This window comes from Micromys minutus (genome assembly GCF_963924665.1).
Source record: "Micromys minutus genome assembly, chromosome: 27".
Lineage (NCBI taxonomy): Eukaryota > Metazoa > Chordata > Mammalia > Rodentia > Muridae > Micromys > Micromys minutus.
The window spans coordinates 35,676,873-35,696,514 of record NC_137962.1 but is presented as its reverse complement, the minus strand read 5'-3'; the positions used below and the strand labels follow the sequence as shown (position 1 = coordinate 35,696,514).

General features: G+C 47.0%; 1 protein-coding gene across 3 annotated transcripts in view; it reads right to left on the bottom strand.

The window, feature by feature from the left end:
• Window positions 1-13,627: 13,627 nt before the first annotated feature.
• PACSIN2 (protein kinase C and casein kinase substrate in neurons 2) overlaps window positions 13,628-19,642 on the bottom strand; it is an 85,667-nt gene continuing 79,652 nt past the window's right edge. For 2 of the 3 annotated variants that reach the window (XM_080938932.1, XM_080938933.1), the window contains exons 8-11: window positions 19,174-19,295; window positions 17,121-17,243; window positions 16,440-16,636; window positions 13,628-15,158 (exon numbers count right to left, since the gene is read on the bottom strand). In XM_080938932.1, coding sequence (XP_080795058.1) covers window positions 15,046-15,158; window positions 16,440-16,636; window positions 17,121-17,243; window positions 19,174-19,295 — 555 coding nt within the window. In that variant the 3' untranslated portion in view covers window positions 13,628-15,045. The remainder of the gene's footprint in view (window positions 15,159-16,439; window positions 16,637-17,120; window positions 17,244-19,173; window positions 19,296-19,642) is intronic. The other variant, XM_080938934.1, reaches the window with a different exon arrangement.

Sequence of the window (19,642 nt, the reverse complement as noted above, 5' to 3'; positions counted from 1 at the left end):
AAACAAAGCATTATGCAGAAAATGTTACTCAATGCCAGCACTCCATCCTATCTGACAAGAAAAACTCCCTGAGAAGTTGCAGCATGGTTTGCCAGGATAGGACAGAGTTCATGAACTGTGAGAACAGTTCCATGACCATTTGCAATGGAAAGACATCCCAGGGAGAAGTGTCTCCATTTGAGGAGAGGCAGAGCCCACAGCTTAGGGTTTAGGCAAGGAAGGGTGATGCAAGAATGCAGAGGTCTTAACTTTGCCCTGAGAGTAAAGCAGACAGAAAGGGAGAAAAGCACCAAACTCCATAATATGAAGGGTTTCAGGAAGATGAATATGCCAGGACCAGGAGGGCAGAGAGCCAAAGACAGACAGGAGTCCACACCAAAACTGGAAGAACTGGGTCAGGAACCAGATGAGCCATGATCATGGTGAGGGTTCTAAGAACAAATACATTCTTTTCAGGCCAAACTCCACAACAAACAGAGTGGGATAAGCCCAATGCCTAACACTATTCTGAGGCGGAAAAAGGATGGAACCTCCCAGTTTTTTTTAAAGACAGTGCTCTAGTTCAGAGGTATACAAGTTTAACATCACTTTAATGAACATTCATCATTCGTATAAGCTAAGATCTTATAGAATGTAGGAGGCATCAGATACCTTTCAACTGCCCTGAAGAAAATACAGTTGCATAGGAGCTCTGAGCAGTCCACATGTGGGTCTTCTCCACTCCTCACTCACTCACAAGGGACTCTCTGCTCTGGGACCCTGTGGGGGATACCTAGCCACTCACAGGTAACACTACGCCAGCCAGTCTGCCCACACATGGGTCTCATGCCAGGACTCAGCAGCTCTCCCCATCACTGACCTTCCCAGCATGGGCTTTCATTTCTGGGTCCTACTCTCCTATGAACTTTCCCTTCATGCTGGCCCTCACACTGCACCCTCCTCCCCTCTCAACACAGCCCTGTAGTTCCTGTCAAAGCCCCTAACAGCACACTGTCCTGTGTCAGTCACATCCCCCACCAGAAGCCATCTGGACTCTGTGGGGCTCAGCAAGGCAGTCCCTCTCATTATTCTGGATGCATTGCTATAATTATGCATCATTTCTAGTCTGCAAATAATGGAACTCACTGTGAAACACCATGCAAGGATATGTCCCCCATGCTTAATAGAAACAGCATTCTTCCATAATTCACAATATGCAAGTTCTAATGGCTGATGAATAATTTGGAAGCAGTAAAAGCACTCTGTGGCACCGACATGCTGGCTTTCAGAGTGTATTCACTTCACCTCTGGTGCCAAAACACCTCATCCAACCCTGCTATGTCACTGTGGTCATCAAGGGAACTAGAGGGATGATTCTGCCCCTAGACAAAACCCACACTTCACCATCCACAGCACCAAAATCTCTCTGTTCTACACATAAACACCATTTACCCCCAGGTTTCAAACTGAAATTGGTCCCTGGTACAGTGTGGCCTTTGTGGCTGACCCTTCTGATTGAGCCAAGGAAGAGAGGTTTCTGGAGGCTGCAAGGCATATATAGAGGTTGACTGTGACACCGACGGTATCATGTTATAGGAGCCCTGCACAGGAAGTCAGTCCAGTGCCCATTCCCTTTATCTCTGCTGTCAAGAAGGGTACAAAGCTTCTACCACATTGTCCTTGCTACTATGGCAGTCTGACCAAGCATATAGACTAAGTGATTATTCATCAAACCCACTGAAACTGTGTGAGCCAGAGAAAATGCTTCTCCTTAAATTGTCTTTGTTAGATACTTGGTCTACAGCAATGACAAAAGTAAACACACATTTTCATTCAGCAAACCCAACTCTTGCAAATCTACCTAAAACACATATTTTTACAACCATTGAAATAACAAACACCACTTTCTGGATGAGAGGATAAGAAAAGGGGGATTTAGCTCAGTCTTAAGACAGAATGGAATTCTGACTTGTGCCACACAAAGCATGTGGTGGGACAACAAATACTTGAAAGAGAATTAAGATCGTAAGCTCATATTATGAACATTTACCACAGGAAAAAAACTGGACAAATAAGTTTGCCAAGTCTGTGAAAATTTTAAAAAAGAGACAAGGACAGGGAACACATTCCATACATTCTGGGACCCTAGTCTCAGATGAAATAGGATGACTGATATTCTTAAACAAAAAAAGAATATACAAAGCTGCTCCTCTTTCTCAATAATTATCTATTGAGTTATATGGCTATTGTCCTACCATTATAAACTGCTAAAAAAAAAAAAAAAGGTCAAAAGAAAAAGCCAGGTGTGGCAGCACACACCTTCAGTGCCAGCACCAAGCAGGCAGCCTGGACTACATGCTGAATTCCAGAACAGACAGGGCTATGTAAAGAAAATATATCTGGAAAAAGAAAAAGGAAAACAAAAAAATTTCCCAAGATTCCATGACAAAAGTTGTAGTTATCAAAAAGAAACTTATGTTGGAATTATTGCTCTTTTCTATGCTGCCATGTAAAAAGTCTCATCATCTTTTTTTACACAGGGACAAATGGTACTTCATGGTAGTCACACTGTGACAATGTTCCTTAAGATCAAACCACAGGAAATTGTTCCCACAGTTCTTTCCCAGAAGAGGACAGGGAAACAGGCCAGCTCCTGGAGGAAGTGACACCTGCAGAAGGTGCCCTGACAAGGCCCAGGCAGCTGGCACACACCTTGCTGGGCCTCTGGTCTGACTCCGGCCTTTGCCTAGTCACCATTTCACTTCACTTCTCTTCAGAAGCTCTTTCCTCCCACAGTGGGGCTGCACCTTTCTCTGGAGCCCACAGTGTGGAGAGGCCAGGGTAGCCCATGCTCTTGGTAAAGAGGGAAGAGGGGCCTTCCTACATAGTCATGTGACATCACCACAAGGAGATGGACAAACTCCTGCGCCCAGGCTTTGCCCTGCTAGTGTCAGTGGAAATGGGAGCTGGAAGAGGATGCTGTGTGCCACACCTGGATGAGGACCCACCCTTCATGTGAACCCTCAACCTTGTGTGTGCACAGGAAGCCCCTTCTCTAGAGTGTGTACTCTAATTTCTTAGAAGCACTGGAGGGAAAGGAAGAGTTGCTGTGAGCCCTCACATCTGATTCTGTCTTCAACACCAGAGCTTTACTTCTCCCTAAAGATCTCCACAGAATCCTGAGAAGAAAATGGCTCATTTGCTTTGTTATTAGGTAATGAAAGGTTTTTTTTTTTTTTAAGATTTGTTTTTTACTTTTTAAACTTACATATATATGTGTGTGTGCACATGGGTGTGTGCACATGAGGTCAGGTGCCCATGGAGGTCAAAAAACAGGCACTGGATGCCCCTGGGGATCATGGTACAGATTGTTGTGTATTGCCTAGTATGAGTGCTGGAAACTTAGGTCTTCATGAAGAACGGTATGTACTGTTAACCAAAGCCATTTTTCCAGCCCCAGTGATAATGATGCAGGGTCTAAACCCTCCTGAACTTCAATTATTCTGTCACTTTACTTGCTATCAAAAATCAAAGAAAGACTTACAGATAAAACTCTAGTGAACACCACGTGACTCCAAGCAATTGATGAAACATCCTGTAGGTTATATTTGCCCAGTTGTGACTTTTGGCACTGCAATCAAAACACACCTGAAAGAAAAATGTTACATATTGGTAATAATTAAATTATATTAGCAGATCCTGTTATATTATACAACACAGAACACAACTAGCTTGACAGGTGTCTAACATTCACACTTTAAATCCTGATAATTAGGAACCAAACCTTTTGTTTGGTACTGTGGCAGTAAGGCTAAGCTAGGTGTAACCTTCCTCCCATTCAGAGCCTGTTTTTCCCCTGTGACACTATGCTGGAATATGCCATATCTTTCACCAATGACTTCCTATTTCTAGGCATTGTGGTTGCCATCTCCAAGATGCCTGTGTCCCTGATAAGGCAAGTTAAGCTTCTACTGCAGGTATGGCTTATTAGCAAGCAGGTCATGGCTGATAAACCATCAGTACAAAGGCATCATGAACCGCATTATTTGCATCTCTAAAGGGCAGGATGTACTGTTTTTCTAGAATGGCAATCTGAAGAACGTTACCAGCTAATTCCCTTCACAAGCCCTCAACTTTGTGGTCAAAGATAAATACAAGCAGATCTTCCTGGGGCTGCAGACAAATGAATGTACATCTGGAGCTATTTTGACAGCAACCTGCCTTTGGAGGAGTTCTCCATTTTATCTTAGCTAGATTTCGCTAGAACCTCCTAGGCAGCTGATACAGAAGAATTAGGCACGGACTCTGCCAGCCTGTGGGACTTTGGTGAATATCACAAATTGGATGGAATCTGCTGTCTTTAACAAAGCTTTGACATCTCTGTTCAGGGTGCCAGAAAATACTTTATGGTGTATTTTAGTATATGCAACATAGCTGAGGGCTGTGATGGTTTGCATATGCTTGGCTCAGAGAGTGGCAATATTAGAAAGTATGGCCTTGTTGGAGGAAGTGTGTCACTCTGGGGCTGGGCTTCGAGACCCTCCTCCTAGCTGCCTGAAGATGCGCAGTCTGTTCCTGGCTTCCTTCCAGTGAAGATGTAGAACCCTCATCTCCTCCCACACCACACTTGCCTAGATGCTGCCATGCTCTCACCTTGATGATAATGGACTGAGCTTCTCCTGAACCTGTAAGCCAGCCCCAATTAAATGTTGTCACTTATAAGATTTGCCTTGGTCATGGTTTCTGTTCACAGCAGTAAAATCCTAACTAGGACAAGGGCATTCTGCGTGATCTCAAGAACATAGATATTCAGGAATCAGTTAGATGATCACATAGATAGTCATGGCCAGTGTCGCCTCCCCTCTTCCTCACAATGAGATGGATTCTGATATAGTTTACAGATATTACATACAGTGTCTCAACTCTTTTACCCAGACACTGTAAACTGTTAGAGGAATGTTTTTTGTCTGAAATAATGTCTCACACTGTAACTCAGGTCAACCTGAAACTTCCTATTTATCCCAAACCAGCCTTGAACTTGTGATCATTCTTCTGCTTCCCCCTCCCAAGTGCGGAGACAATAGGCTTGACTCACCATCCACTTTTAGGGAAAGACTCAAGATGAGGTTGCAAGCCTTCTCCAAAGGTGTATGGCCCAGCCTCCTTTGTGGCAGGAGCAGTGCTTTTGTCCTGCTGCTTTCAGTGAGCTGAAGAAAGTGATTTAAGCAGGGGCTCTCAACAGAAGCAGGACCAAGAGAATAAGAGATTTTCCACTGTTAAAGACTCAGTTTTGGTTCTGATCAGATGTCTGGGAAGGAGTCTTGAAAGGGAGCTAATTGTGGTCATTTCTCATCACCGGTACCCCATTCCATGTGTTAATTACTGGGGGATTAATGGTGTCATAGTGAGTCTTCCATCAGGCAGACCTAGAGTCCAGGCACTTTTAGGATGCATTATGTTGTATTTACTTAAACACCAATGAATCATGTCTTTCTTTTTGTATGTAAATGCCGTTTCTTCTTGTAGAGCTAAATATTTACAGTTATATCCTATGCCAGGTATTCTGCTGCAAAAAAAAAAAAAAAAAAAATGAAAAGAAGAGTTATTTAGGATTTTAGAACGTTAAATTTTTATTTTTATTTTGTATGTATGAGTTTCTTACCTGCATGTATGTCTAGGCACCCTGGTGAAGACATAGAAGAGGGCTTTGGGTCCCCTACAGTTGGAGTTAGCCATCTCTCCAGCCCAATTATTTTAGAATGTTAGACAACTGTAATAACACTGGGGCTGGGAGATGGCTTAGCAGTTAATAACAGTGGCTGTGGTCACAACACCTAGGTTTGGTGCTCAGTTAGCCACAATCCAATCATCAAACTCCAGTTCCAAGGAATCTGATGCCCTCTTCTGGCCTCCACGAGCACCAGGCACAGACATACAGGCAGGCAAAACACCTACACACCTAAAATAAAACTTTCAAAAATTGTCATATAAACTCTCTGTGGTCAGGTACTTGCTTAGCACGCTTGAGGGTTTGGCTTTGCACTCATGAGGGGTTATTCATGGCATCTAGAGAGAGTTATCAATATAATTCCTGTACTGTATTAGCAATACTCTATATGTGATATGCACTGAAGAGAACTTAGGTCTGTAAGCTATATCCTGCCCTACTTGCCTCTAAACCTTCAGTAAGAAACCTAACACATAAATGAATGCTGACCAGGACTGTACCCAGCTGGTACACTGTCCCTTACAATCCACTGGGCAGTGGCTGTATCGCACATAGCAGGCCCTTGAGTATGATTTTTCTCTGCACTAACCATTTGCCCAATCATCCTCAACCTTCTGTGTAATTTCTGCTTCTCTTTTACCAAGGTAGTCTATGCGACCAGAAAAATGTGAAAAAAAAAAGAAGACAACATACCATTTTCAAGATTAGGTTATAAACTAACTGCTAAATTGGGCGGTGGTGGCACACTCGACAGAGGCAGGCAGATCTCTGTGAGTTCCAAGGCCAGCCTGATCTACATAGTGAGCTCCCATAAAATAAAACAAACAAACAAACAAATAAATAAATCCCAGCACTCGAGGTAGAAGCCGGAAGACTGGTAGTTTAAGGCTAGCTTGGTCTACATAGTGTGACACTACCTGAAAAAAAAAAAAAAAAAAAAAAAAAAAAGATGCCGCCGTTTCTACAGCGGGCCACTTCTAAAAAATCATGTACCAAGGACCCTCAGACAGCCCTGTGGAGAAAAGTGACAAGAAAACCGGGTGTGGCGCTAGCTCACCAGCTAAAGGGGGACGGGACCAGGCCATTTTAGTGAGGTGTTGTTAACTCTTCCTGAGGAGACGCCACCAAACGCCAAATCACCCCTCGGGGACACCAACCACGATTTCACCCAAGTCTATACAACTCTCGGCGAGACCAGTGACGGTCCTGGACGTCTACGGAGCACGAGTGAGGGGTTACTCACGTGCCTGGGCGAGAAGTCCGCCAACTCAGAACCCTCGTGGGCGATTACGACGGTTGACCAACGGGGCGGCTTGTCTCCCTCTTCCCACGTCCGCGGCGGGGTTCCGGGCTCGCCAGGCGGCCGCTATATGGTTGCTAAGCACAAAGCGCAGGCGGTAGAAGACGCCCAGGATGTCCTGATTGGCAACATTCCCCAAGGGCACCTGAGGATCCACAGGCATGGCGCCGCGAGCAGGTAGGACGTCCTGACAGAAACTGTGGCCGCCTCACACTCCAACTGCCGTCGGCTCGCCCCTGCAGCGCGTGGAAGTAAGCTCCCCAACGCCCCGCCCACCACGCCCCGCCCACACCAAGAGCCGCAGCCACTCTTCTACCTCACACAGACCGCTCTGGCCCCGCCCCCAATCCCCGCCCCCTCGTGCTTCTCTTTCCGTTCCTTGCCTCACAGCCCCGAGTTCGGCGCGCGGACGCCCGAGGGCGAGGTGCGCCTGCGCCAGGCGCCTCAGCAGAAAGCGGTGTGGCGGCTGAAGCTGGACTTTACCCTCAGGCTGGATTGTCACGGCTCTTGTTTTCTTCTCAGCTAAAGCCAAACCCTGAATGTGTTGTAGGAATTTTTTTTTCTGGTAGAAAATTTTGTTTTCGGCTACTGGAGAGACCGCTCAGTAAGAGAGCTGAGTGCTCTTCAAGGGGACTTGAGGTTGGATTCCCAGCATCCACATAATGGCTTACAACTTTAGTTCCAGGGGGACTTCACACCCTCTTCTGGCCTCTACAGTCACTATAGGCTCGTGGCACACAGATATTCATACAGGCAAACCACACTAATAGGAAGTAAAAATCATAGACAGAGAAAGGGGGAGGCGGGGGTTGTATGTAGTCCAGGTTAGCATCGAACTTATCATGTAGTTGAGGATGAACTTAGCGTTTTGATCCTGCCTCCATATACTGAGCGTTGGGAAAACAGACACACATTACCACTGTATTTCTGCTCGGATGGAAGGGTATCCTGGGATTTGGAAGTCCAGGGACCATACAGCTCTGAGGGGAGATGGTATCCCAACGTTTTCTGTTGGCCACCTTCTCTGGGATGTGGTTGATATATCCAATGAGATATTAACTATGCATATCTGTGTTTTTGCGTGTGGTAATCTGAGACTCCTGGAGCTGGTGATCCTCTGGAAGAGCCTTAAACTGAGTGATGAGCCATCTTTCCAGCACCTGGGCTCCACCCCAACCTTACGCAACATCAGTAGCCGCAAGGCTGAAACTCCAGAGCAGGGAGCTGGAAAATGTGGCCTCAGGTAGGGAGCCGCTGTAGAACAGGTTTAAGAGTTTTAAGTTCAGCTGGCTGCTTCCCAGCTCTTTGGCTTTCAGCAGTTTCTTCTCTAGAGTGCTCATCTGCACTGTTTTGTTAACTTTTTTAGAGACACATTTTATTCTCTCTTTAACATAGGTAGGGCACCAAGGACAACTCTATGGCACCTAGGCACAATCAAATTTCCACCCAAATCTAGCAGGCCAAACCAATGACTTTAATCAGGGTCATTTACAGGAGCACTGGTGGTGGGGAGAGGGGGAGGGGACTACCATAAGATGAATGAGCAAACACAGGTAGCAGTGAAAAAGAGCTCCTACCTCAGTAATCATTGACAGCTACTCTAGCCTCTGGAAGGGACAGGGCTTAATGGGCCTGGAAAAGTCAGAGAGGTCTAATAGGCCACTTTGTTGGCCACACATGGGGTTGTGCACTGCCTCATGGGGTTGCTGAATCCTCTCTCCCCTTCACAAGTGACTTAGACAAGCAATGGCCTGAGTCACACCCAAGGACAAAGTTTGACAACACATATAAAGGCGAAGTCCTCCAAAGGCCTATGGCGCCACCTTCCAGAAATGTTAAGACTAGCTGAGCCTATCTGATAAGCCATCGTTGGGGGACAGACGGGGCAGCTGCAGAGAATGTGTATTTACAAGCCAGGGCTGGACTTTGTCCAGCTGCCACCAGAAGGAAAGCTAAATGGGCCTAGACAGCCATAGACTGGATCCAAGTGAGAACAGCAACAGCCTCTGTCCCTTGCCTCTGGAAGACAGCGCTAGTGACTAGAGTTGAAAGAGAACACATTAACGTCTGTGTAGGTCAGACACATCTGGTATAAACCCACTGAATCATGAGCAGCCATATCTGATTCCATCATCCTCTGGACTCTCTCAAGACACTGAAAACTTTAGTGATTTACCAGGCAGTGGTGGCGCATGCCTTTAATCCCAGCACTTGGGAGGCAGAGGCACATAGATCTTGAGTTCCATTTGGTCTAGAGTGAGTTCCAGGACAGACAGGGCTACATAGAGAAACCCTGTTTCTAAAAACGTACATTTAGTGATGTGTCACTGGATTATTAAAAAATGGTAGACGTTAATGCCATTTCCTCTTAATGAAATAAACAATTGTCTCATTACTATATTTGTAATTTGAGGTAAAAACTGACAAGAAGCATTGATACAAAATCCTGTACTCTTTGTGTATGTGGAAGTATACATGCTTGCATGTACACTTGGTTATGATGGCTCAAGATGATTTCCATCATAACTCTCCAACTTATCCCGAGACAGGTCCTCTCACTTGAGCCCAGAGCCCGCCAGTATGGCTAGTCTAGCTAGCCAGCTTGTTCCAGGGATCTGCTGTCTTCACCTTCTGAGCACTGAAGTTATAGGCAAGTTTGTGATGCCCACCCAACATAAGTACCAGAAATCTGAACTCAGGTCTTCATGCCTGCAAAGCAAATGCTTTTTCTACAGAACCATCTTCCAAGGCCCCCAAATTTCTGTACTAAAGAGCTTATACTACACATGTGTTTATTATTCTCAAATACTAGAAACAAATATTCTGTATTGGATGGATAAACCCAATGAACCCCAGTGTGCTTTTCAATGAAAACTACCCATAAGGAACAAAACGCTAGCACACAAAACTACAAGAATGAATCTCCAAAGAATCATGTGAAAAAAATCAATTTCCCTTCTAATGTGTATGTGGTATACATGTGTGTGCATGCACACATGCAGGTGGGTATGTATGTGTATGCAAGTACATGTAGAGACCCAAGGTTAACATTGGGAATCCTCAATTGCCCTTTACACTATTTGGGGTATAGTCCCTTAATCAAACCCACAGCTCCTTCTTGCTTCTTGATTGGTGGTTTGCCTGCTTGTATGTCTGTGTGAGGGTGTCAGATCTTGGGAGTTATAGTTTTGAGCTGCTGTGGGTGCTGGGAATTGGTCCTCTAGAAGAGCAGTCAGTGCTGCTAACTGCTGAGCCATCCCTCTAGTCCCAAACTCAGGGCTTTTTGGCACAGCTAGTCTAGCCAACTTGTTCCTATCTTGTTCTGAGGATTCTGTCTCAACCTTCCCAGGCTTGAACTATAAGTGGGATGAGTATCCCTTTCTGGCATGTTCTGGGAGCTCTGGAGACCTGAGCTCCAGTCCTCCCAATCACTGAGCCATGCCTCCAGCAAAAGGCTACCATTTGTATGATCTCAGTCATAAGAATGTCTGGAAATGGAAAAACTATAGAGATCAGTACAAGCCAGGCATGGCAGCTCATGCCTGTGGTCCTAGCACTTAGGAAACTGAAGCTGGCATAGACTAGACAGTGCATAAAAATAGTAATGCTATCCAGAATGGAGATCTAAAGTAGACTAGGAAGATGGGGAAACTTGAGAGTCCTTCCTTTTGACTGGTGTTAGTAGCATCAGGGGATAGCTGTACTCTAACTGGCTGTGGGTGACTTCTTCCCCCAGACAAGGGCTTGCTATGCACCTAGAATTCACCATGTATATCAGGCTAGCCTCCAACTCAGGGAGCTTACCCTGTTGCTGCCTCTCAGGATTAAAGGTATGTACCACCATATCTGGTGCTAAGTGTCAGGGGAACCAGTAGACACAGGCAAGGGACCCAGTGCTGTGTCCTCTGAGGCTCCTAGGCCAACAACATAGCCTAGCTTGAAGGAACCTGGGCTGTCATTCCTGGACCTGAAGTTTTACTCTGTTCCATAGTAGCTTTTCCACTTTGATCAAGTTGCCTCTGTGACTGTTTCCTCATCTATAAAATAAAGGGAGCACTATCAACTGCCCTGGGTTACCATGAGGATTAAACAAGTCAGATGTTAAAAGTTTAGTAAAGACTCATAAAAAGCAAGATGTCTACTCTGAATGCCATTTTAGAGATGAGCAAAACAAGGCTCAGGGAACACAAGAGCTTTCTGCAAGAGATCAGGTGACTGGGGTCACACAGGAGGATCCATGCTCGGGCGCCAGGGTCCTGTTAAACCTGACAGCAGATCCCAGTTTCTTCCTAGATAGTGCTGTGTCCTCATAGGTAGGAGAAATGGACAGGACCCCTCCAGCCTCCTTAATGTGTGTATGTGTACGCAAGTGCATGTGGAGACCTAAGGTTAGCATCCTACCCTAAGGACTTCACGCCCACGAGCCAATTATTTCTGTCAATATCCTCTAATGAATCGCCATCATTGTAGTGGGGAAGATGTCAACAAATGACACCCCACAGTCATCCTAACTGATCTCTTTGCAGTACTGAGGCTCAGGTATTTGCTAGTGTCAAAGTGCTGTCCTCTGTGGTCCATAGAAGAGGAAGGAAGGAAGGGAGAAGTCAGGATGTTTTGTACTGGAATTGGGAAAAAGTTTAAGAACCAGGGAGGGCTTTGCCTCATCCAATCTAGTACTGTGCTGGGTCAGAGACACATTTATCTGCAGTGGTGCTGTTCTGGCCTGGAGTCTGGTACTTCACCACAGGCTGAGCCACACTGAGCTTGGGCTGGCCCTGCCTGCTCAAGTGTTTTGGAACTGTCTTTATCATGGCTCTTGTTCTTCCAAATGTGGAAAATTTGAGTCTGGTTTTGTCCTGGCCCCAGGGTCCTTCTGCCTCTTCCGACTAGAGAAGACCTCACAGGTGAGACTGAGAGAGGTCACCGCCTATCCCTTTATCCCTCACCTAGAGTGTGGAGAGCCCTCGGGCAGCTTCCGGGAACTTGGGCTAGAACACAGGAGTAGGCTCAGATAAGAATTTGACTTTGGACTAGGAAGTAGGCTCAAGATAAATACAGGTGAGGAATGTGTTCTTTGCATTTTGACTGCAAAGACCCTGAATAATCATGGGACCTTAGTTTATGCCTTGTTTGTTCTTTGACTACTTTGTTTATGCCTTAGGACAGACCATATTTTTTGATATACCTAGAATGATGTAAAAGCAGACTGGAAAAAATTAAACTTGTTTCAGCCTTAGCACTTGCTGGGGTTATACTATAAAGTTGTCTAATTGTCTTTTCTTTCTTTATTCCTCACTCCCCCCCCTCGAGACCCTGTTGACTGACTGAGCTGGTTTGGTCACTAGAGTCAGCTCAGGAGCCCAAGAGGCCATGAGGTCCTGGGATTCCCAACCTGGGTGGTATAGAAAGGGCAGTCAAAGGCTGCAGAGGGTCCTAGCCCCAGCCTAGGTGATCATAACCGTAAGGACTTTCAGAGTTCTATGCCGCCCTACCCCTCCCTATCCTCCTGTGAAAACTGAGGCCACTGTGCACGGTGAGCTTCCTGTGCTTAACCCCCAGGGAAGGGTAGGGGATGGCAGGAGGGCTGTAAGGGACCCTCAAGCTTCCTTGTTTGAATAGAAGGTGTTGTCCCACTCCCAGCCCCCAGGACAGCAAGGAGAAGGTTGGCTGTCCCACATCTGAGAGCTGGGCTTTGAGTAAGGTCTGCTCACAGAGCCTTGGGCAAATCTTTGATCCAGAGCTTCTAAAACCTATTTTTCTAGTAACTCCAGCCTGCCACAGAGTGGCAGGCCAGAGGAGTTTTAGAGCACCTGCACTGGTGCCCCAGCCACGGCTGTAGTCTTACTGTGGTGTTCAAGATATATCCCCACTTCCGGGCTTGCCAGTTGTGGGGAGATCTGCCTCTGCCTTCTCTCACTTTGTCTTCTCTCTGCTGCTTGGAGCAAACAGAGGCAGAAGCTGGTGCACACCCAGAGCAATGGGTGGCCTGCTAATGGGCTCAAGTACTGCTCAGAAACCAGCAGTGGGGAGGACGCCCACCACACAGAGACTCAAGAACAAAGACTCAGGCTCTGCTTCTGCTGAGCAAAGTGACATGCAGAAAGGCCAAAGAGAGGCTTTACTCGTGCTTGAAGAGAGCAGCAGCAGCAGTCCGTTCCCCTGGACTGGTCAGGGCTAGCACGCTGGCTTTATCTCCTTAGCTGATCCCAATGGGAGGCGAGATCCGTGGAGGTTCTCTGTGCTCGTAGGACCAGCTGGGACCTGCATTGATCACATTACACCCAAAAGATCACCTACTTGAGAAAACACAACAGTGGCACACAAGGGTCAACACTCAGTAGGCACACACAGGTATGGGGGAAACTATGGGGAGGAATGGCTGCTGGTCTTGTTCTGTTAGGTCAGGGGAAAGAGGGTGATACAGGGGGTGCCCTCTACAGGGATGTCAAGGTGCCTCAAATCCCCAGCTTCTGGTGGCTGGTACTGAAACATGGCCCTGTGAAGGGATCCTATGTACTGGATCTTGCCGAGTTTCCAGGCTGGTATACTCCCCAAGGAGACAGGTCTATTAGCTGTGTGAACATGAGGGTGGATGCAAGGCAAAGGGGCTGCCAAACACACAAGATCATCTGTTTATTGAGTTTGTTGTTGTTGTTCTAAAATACTATACATTTAAAGGAGTTTCTAAACATTAAGGACTTGACAGCTTTGGGTCATTCTGTGTGGCTTAGAAACAAGAATTTCTGCTGGTAGGTTCTCATGACACACAGCCACAGCGAAACAGTGCTTGTGCCAAACACTGGAGAAATACAAGTTGCTGATGTGCACCATTGCACACTGTCCAAGCTAACAAAATAAAGTCCTCTTTGTGCCCATCCCTAGGGCTCACAACAGTCCCACTGCACCTGAGGACATGGGCAATTAGAGGAACGTGTGTGTGGTGGGTTGGGGGTGGAACCCTCCCTCTAACTCCAGTGAGTGACACAGGGACTGTGAAGCCTGTGACTACTACAGAGTCCTAGGAGCGTTTCCAGTGCTGTCACGGAGCTTGGAGCCTGGGCAGTGAGAATCAGTCTTCTCAGCAGCTCCGCTCGGAGGCTGCTAGCCAGTCATGCCTGTGCTTCAGTGCCATGGGCTTCAAGCAGTTGACAAGATCTGCTATCAGAAGCCACCAGCTCTCATCCAACAGTAGGTGAACTCTATAGATTCTCTGAATATCAAATAATATATACAGATATACATCGAGACACAACAGTCTAATGTAAAGAATCTTAGTCTACAAATACAGCTGTTTTGAAAAGTTAGTCTTTTTACTGTTAACTTTCCAAATCACTAATAAAACTTTTAATCTGCAAAAGCTGAAGCAGGGAAAGAGTGAAAATACTTTCTAAACATGGAAGTGTTGGGGAACGTTGCACAAGGTTACCCCTGCAGCTGGCACTTGCCATGGAACCCCTGCTGCAGCAACCCCACATCTGGACACAGCACAGAGAAATGAAGACAGCTCACATGGAGAACATCTCAGATCAGTGTGGGCCATAATTTAGCTGACTGGAAGAGCATATAAAAAAGTATAACTGTACATTGCCTTTAAATTAAAACCTCAAACTCTTTACTCAGAAAATGGCAGGTAAGTCTGTTCATTGAACTTGCAGGTAGAGCATCATCAGAGATAATAATCAATGGAACAAGAATCAGTTTGATCCGTCATTGACTCAGGAGAGACAAGGGCAAGAAGGTGCAGATCCATGATAGAGAGAGCTGGTGGGGTGGGGAGGGGCCTGGCTCTCGCTGTTGGACCTTATCTTCCTGTGCCTAGATCTGCCCAGATGTGTTTGGGGCCAAGTGCCCAATGCGACCACCCGCTCATCTGCCTTAGAGCACACCAGGAAGCCAACAACAGAGCCATCGTCTTTTGCAGGTGGAGTGGATGCCTACATGGCTGCTGGGGACACTAGAGGTGTCACTGCCCAGGCCAAGGCTAACGGAGCTCCTGAACGGCCCATGTCCGTCTGTCCGCCAGCCTGCCCATGGACTGTCACTGGGTAGCCTCGACATAGTTGGCTGGGTACAGGCCGACCTGGCCGCTGTCTAAACGTCCCTTGCACCAACCCTGTTCATCTTCATCCTCTATTTTGGTCAGCTCATCCCCTGCAAGACAAAAAGAGGGTGGCCTTAGTGACAGGGTGGGCAACACTGACCACAGAAAGTCATCTGTGCATACGAATCTCATGTAGATACAAAACATGCTTCTAGAAGGATCCACAGAAGGTCTCCAGAACAGAGGGTTAGGCATCCTCCCGAAGGTAAGGCAAGACTGTGGATATTTCACTACTAATTTGTATTCAAAGCTTCTGACACAGAGGCTACTGTGATCTGAAGATGGCAGCTCTCAGAGTGACCCTGGAGCAAGCAGCAGTCCAGGTTAGAACCATTCCAGGTTCAGCCTTGTGCCTATCCTGTGTGTCCCAGGCTGCCTTGCTTGGCAACATGCCCCATGTTTTCATTCAGTGTGGTGGCTCAAGGTGTCTTTTGGGCTTTGAGGCTTCGATTCCTGAGCCACCACTGGCCTGGCAGAGACCTGGGCCAACAGGATCTGCTCCCTAGACACTTCCATTTGCAGACAAGGAAACTGCCAAATACTAACACGAGGATGGAGAATCTGAGTGTGCTGAGCTGTCAGGACACAGAGCTCATTCTGTAGGCAGTACAGGAAAGGGCCCTAGTGAAAACAACCTTGGTTCACGGTGAAAACAGTGGGTCTGAAGAGAGTAGCACTGAAGAGGATGAACAAGATCAGTAGGAACATGAGATCCGAAGCTGCACAGCCGACAGTTTGGGCCTGGTGATGGCACTCTGACTAGCCCCCAAAGCCTTTGAAGAACACGTAAGTCATTACTGTTCTTATAGTCTTGCTTCTAGTGACAGGCTAAACTGTAAGCATGGCTTCTTGTGAGAAGCTTATGCCTAGAAGAACAGAGACAAAGAGCTAACACTGAGGTAGCCCAGAAATACTGCAGCTGCATGGCTTGGTGGCTGCAGTGTTGACTATTGTGTTAAAGAGGCAGGTTGATGAGTAAACATGAGAACACAGAAATCTCAATATAACTAACAGCACATGAGATGCCTACAAAGTCAGAGGTACTAACATTAGCTGGTTACTAACAGCCGACCAACAGTGAAGGTCAGTGGCTAACAAAGCACAGTCAGGGATGGATAGAGATGGTTTTCAGCGGGCCCTAGCATGAACAGCACACTATCATCCTCCTGGTTGGGACAGCATCAGGACATGCAAAGATCGGGTAGGGAAAGTACTGTAGTGGAGACCCTCACATGAAACTAGCAAGAATTTGACTTCAAAAACAAAAGACAAGTCCCCTCAGAAGGCCAGATGCCTCTATTCCCAGGAAGGTATCTGGGGAGGTTACCTACCAGCCTTGAAGCTCAGCTCATCGTGTTCCTGCCCCTCATAGTCATAGAGGGCCCGAACTCGCACTTCCGTTCCTGAGGTAGTGTCCTCATCAAACGGGTTAGAGTCCCCGTTGGCATCCGTGGAGGAGAAAGGGTTGTTAGCCTCATCGTCAGACCAGTCAGTAGGGTAATTCTGAGTCTTCTCATAGCTGCTGACACTGCAACAGAGAATGACATGAGGCTCTTAGCATAGGAATGAAGAGAATGGGTCCCTCCCATAGTTCCTGCCCCACAGGCAGGTGCAGCCAGGCCCCTTGAAGCCTTCATGCCATCCACACTCATCCTGAGCCTCAAGAGAAGCTGGAGGCTGTGAATATCCCAGAGTAGTGCCTGCAGGTAGAGCTTTACCCACTTCAGCAGGTCCCTAGTTTATACTGCCTGTCTGTCTTCCTGTAGTGGTGCTGCTCAGGCCTTAAAGGGTTAACAGGACAGAGAAAAAGCAACCAAAGAGTGTTAACTGTGCCCCCCCAGAGAGGTGGACAGGCCTGACCCTGTCCTAGCAGGTCTGAAATGTGCCCACGGTCCAGTAGGACCCCATACACTGCTGAAGTGCTGATGGGTGAGACCCCAAGAGACCCCTAGATAGAGAGAGAGAGGACACAGAGCGAAGTGGAAGCCAGAGGGAAGTGTGTGTTCACCAACTTTTTGGCCTTAATGTCCTCCTTCTCACTGACGCTGCTGCCCGTGTCGTCCTCGTCATCGAAGGGGTTGTAGCTGGACTGTAACTGCGTGGACTGGGCAAGGTTGCTCGGGACACTAAGGTTGCTATGGGGAGAAAGAGAGCTTTCAGGGACCACAGCTTGGGGCCCACTAAAGGCCCTGGAGAGGAAGACAGTGACAGTATCTCTAGAGTCATAGCAGCTCCTCATCTGATGAAGAGGAAAAAGGTGCTGATTAAAGATTATTTTAGTCAGAATGTGGCTATATGTTGTCGATGAGTCGATATACCTTAATCAACTGTAAGTTAACTGTCCACCACATGTGCACAAGTACTTCCTGTTTCAGGGTTTCTTCAGGCCCCTAGCCCCTCATTTCCACATAGCCAGTGGGACAGATGGATGGGAAGCAACGGTCACAGAAAGATTGTATCTATGGAGCAGGGGACTCCTCAGCTCTGTGGTGACCCTTCTAACTACTCAATAGGTCACTGGCCAGCTCCCTGGTGCTGGCATTTCCACAATCAGAAATAAAGCTTGCTGAATAGAAGGGTCCTCTAGTGCTCTGGAGTCAAATCATTCCTGTAACTTTGCCAATTTCCTCCCAGCCCAGTGTTAACTAGAGCGACACTGGGCACTAGGGAGAGGAATGGGGAGCTGCAGGGTGTAGAACACTACTATCAGAGAGCCACCACAAGAAAGACATATAGAGTCACCCAAGGCCAGCAATACTCAATCTTCGGGTCATGACCCCTTTGTAGGTGTGTCAAATGATCTTTTTATAGGGGTCACTTAACTATCAGAAAAACACAGAAATTTTCATTAAGATTCATAAAAGTAGCAAAATTATAGTTATGAAGAAGCAATGAAATAATTTCATGGTTGGGGTCATCACACCATGCAGAACTATACTAATGGGCCACAGCATTAGGAAGGTTGAGGACCACTGGGCTCTCTCAACAACAATTGCCACTTCCATCAGCGGCCAGGGCTTTGGTCAGCAGCATCCTTAAACTGAGCAGCTACCACCCCAGAGCCAAAAAGGTGAAGATGGGAAACCTTGTAGATGCCAGGGTGACCCTAATTGGCTGTCTGTGTATAGGTAGTATGTTTTACACTAGCAGACCCTCTGCCCTCCTAAGTTTCCAGCTCTAGCTAGCTTTGGAGGGTCTTGAAGTGGTACATTCTGTCTAGCCACTAGTCCACAGGACCTCCGAAGTCCCAGTTCCTTCCCTCCAATCCCTAGGCTTAATCACATCAGGAAGACCTCTTGGTTCTGAGGTTGAGGACTCAATACAGCTTTCTTCAGAGCCTCCAAGCACAGTAGCTGAGCAGGACCAGATTTATGTGACTAGGGAGATGGGATAGTAGGGGCTTAGTGCCTGGGCCATAAGCATGTCACTAGGACATTTGGGAATCATTCAAATGACCAAGATGGTAGCAGCTCAGGACCAGCAGACGTCCTCATTTCTGAGTTAAGGTGACCATTATCTAACCACAGAGGCCTCTAGCTAAGTCCTACAACATACGTTTTCCAGAATGTTCTAATGACCACAGTTGGTACTTGTTCTATCCACAAGCTTTTTTAAATAACGTCGTCAGAGTCTTGAAGACAAGGGGGTGCTCTGTTCAGAGTGCTGGACCTGAACCCAAAGCCTTGACTTGCCAGGTTTATTCAGAAATAACACCAAGTAAGGGGGACTATTCTGCATCTGTGAGCACATGCACACAGAAGTCCCAAAGGGATGATCCCACTGATATGTCTCTATCTGCTGTGTCCAAGCAGGGCTGCCCCATGAGATGAACACAAGCAGCTCACTCCAGCACCTCCCTTACCAGGACAGGCACAATGTGCAAAAGGCTCCTTCTCAGGAGCTCCAGATAGAGAATAGAGAGATGGACTCCACCTAGAGCTCCGGGAGTTCCCAGGACATTTGGGAATCATTCAAATGCCCAAGATGGTAGCAGCCCAGGACCAGCAGATGCCCTTATTTCTGATAATATGGTATGTTTTGACTGAAGCTGTGACTAGAGCTCACCTGCCAGGCTTGTTCTGTCCAGCCTGGTCACCTGTCTGGTTGATTCCTGTTAGGGTGACACCGTCAGCAGCCTTCTTCTTCTCTCTCCGGCTGAGAGTTCGATTCAGATCTGCAGACCACTCCTGGGCAAGGGGCCACCGGAAGAAAATGGAAGGTTCATTCTGGGAACTACAGTGGTTCAGAACACCTGCTCAGCCAGCAGCTACCCGTACCATGCAATTGCAGCATTTAGCCTTTGTGGCCCCTGCTCTCCCCTTTCCCAGCAAACCTCAAGCTGCCTTTTAAGCTTAAAGGTCATGACAGTTGGCACCCATATAACCACAGGGCCTGACATGAAGCAGATTTTATAGGACATGCTGGTGACAACAGAACTAGGTCTGAGGGATGGGGCTATAGTTTACTGGTGAGTGTCTGTCTAGCATACATAAGGTTCTATTCCCAGCAACATAAATATCACACATGTACCCCC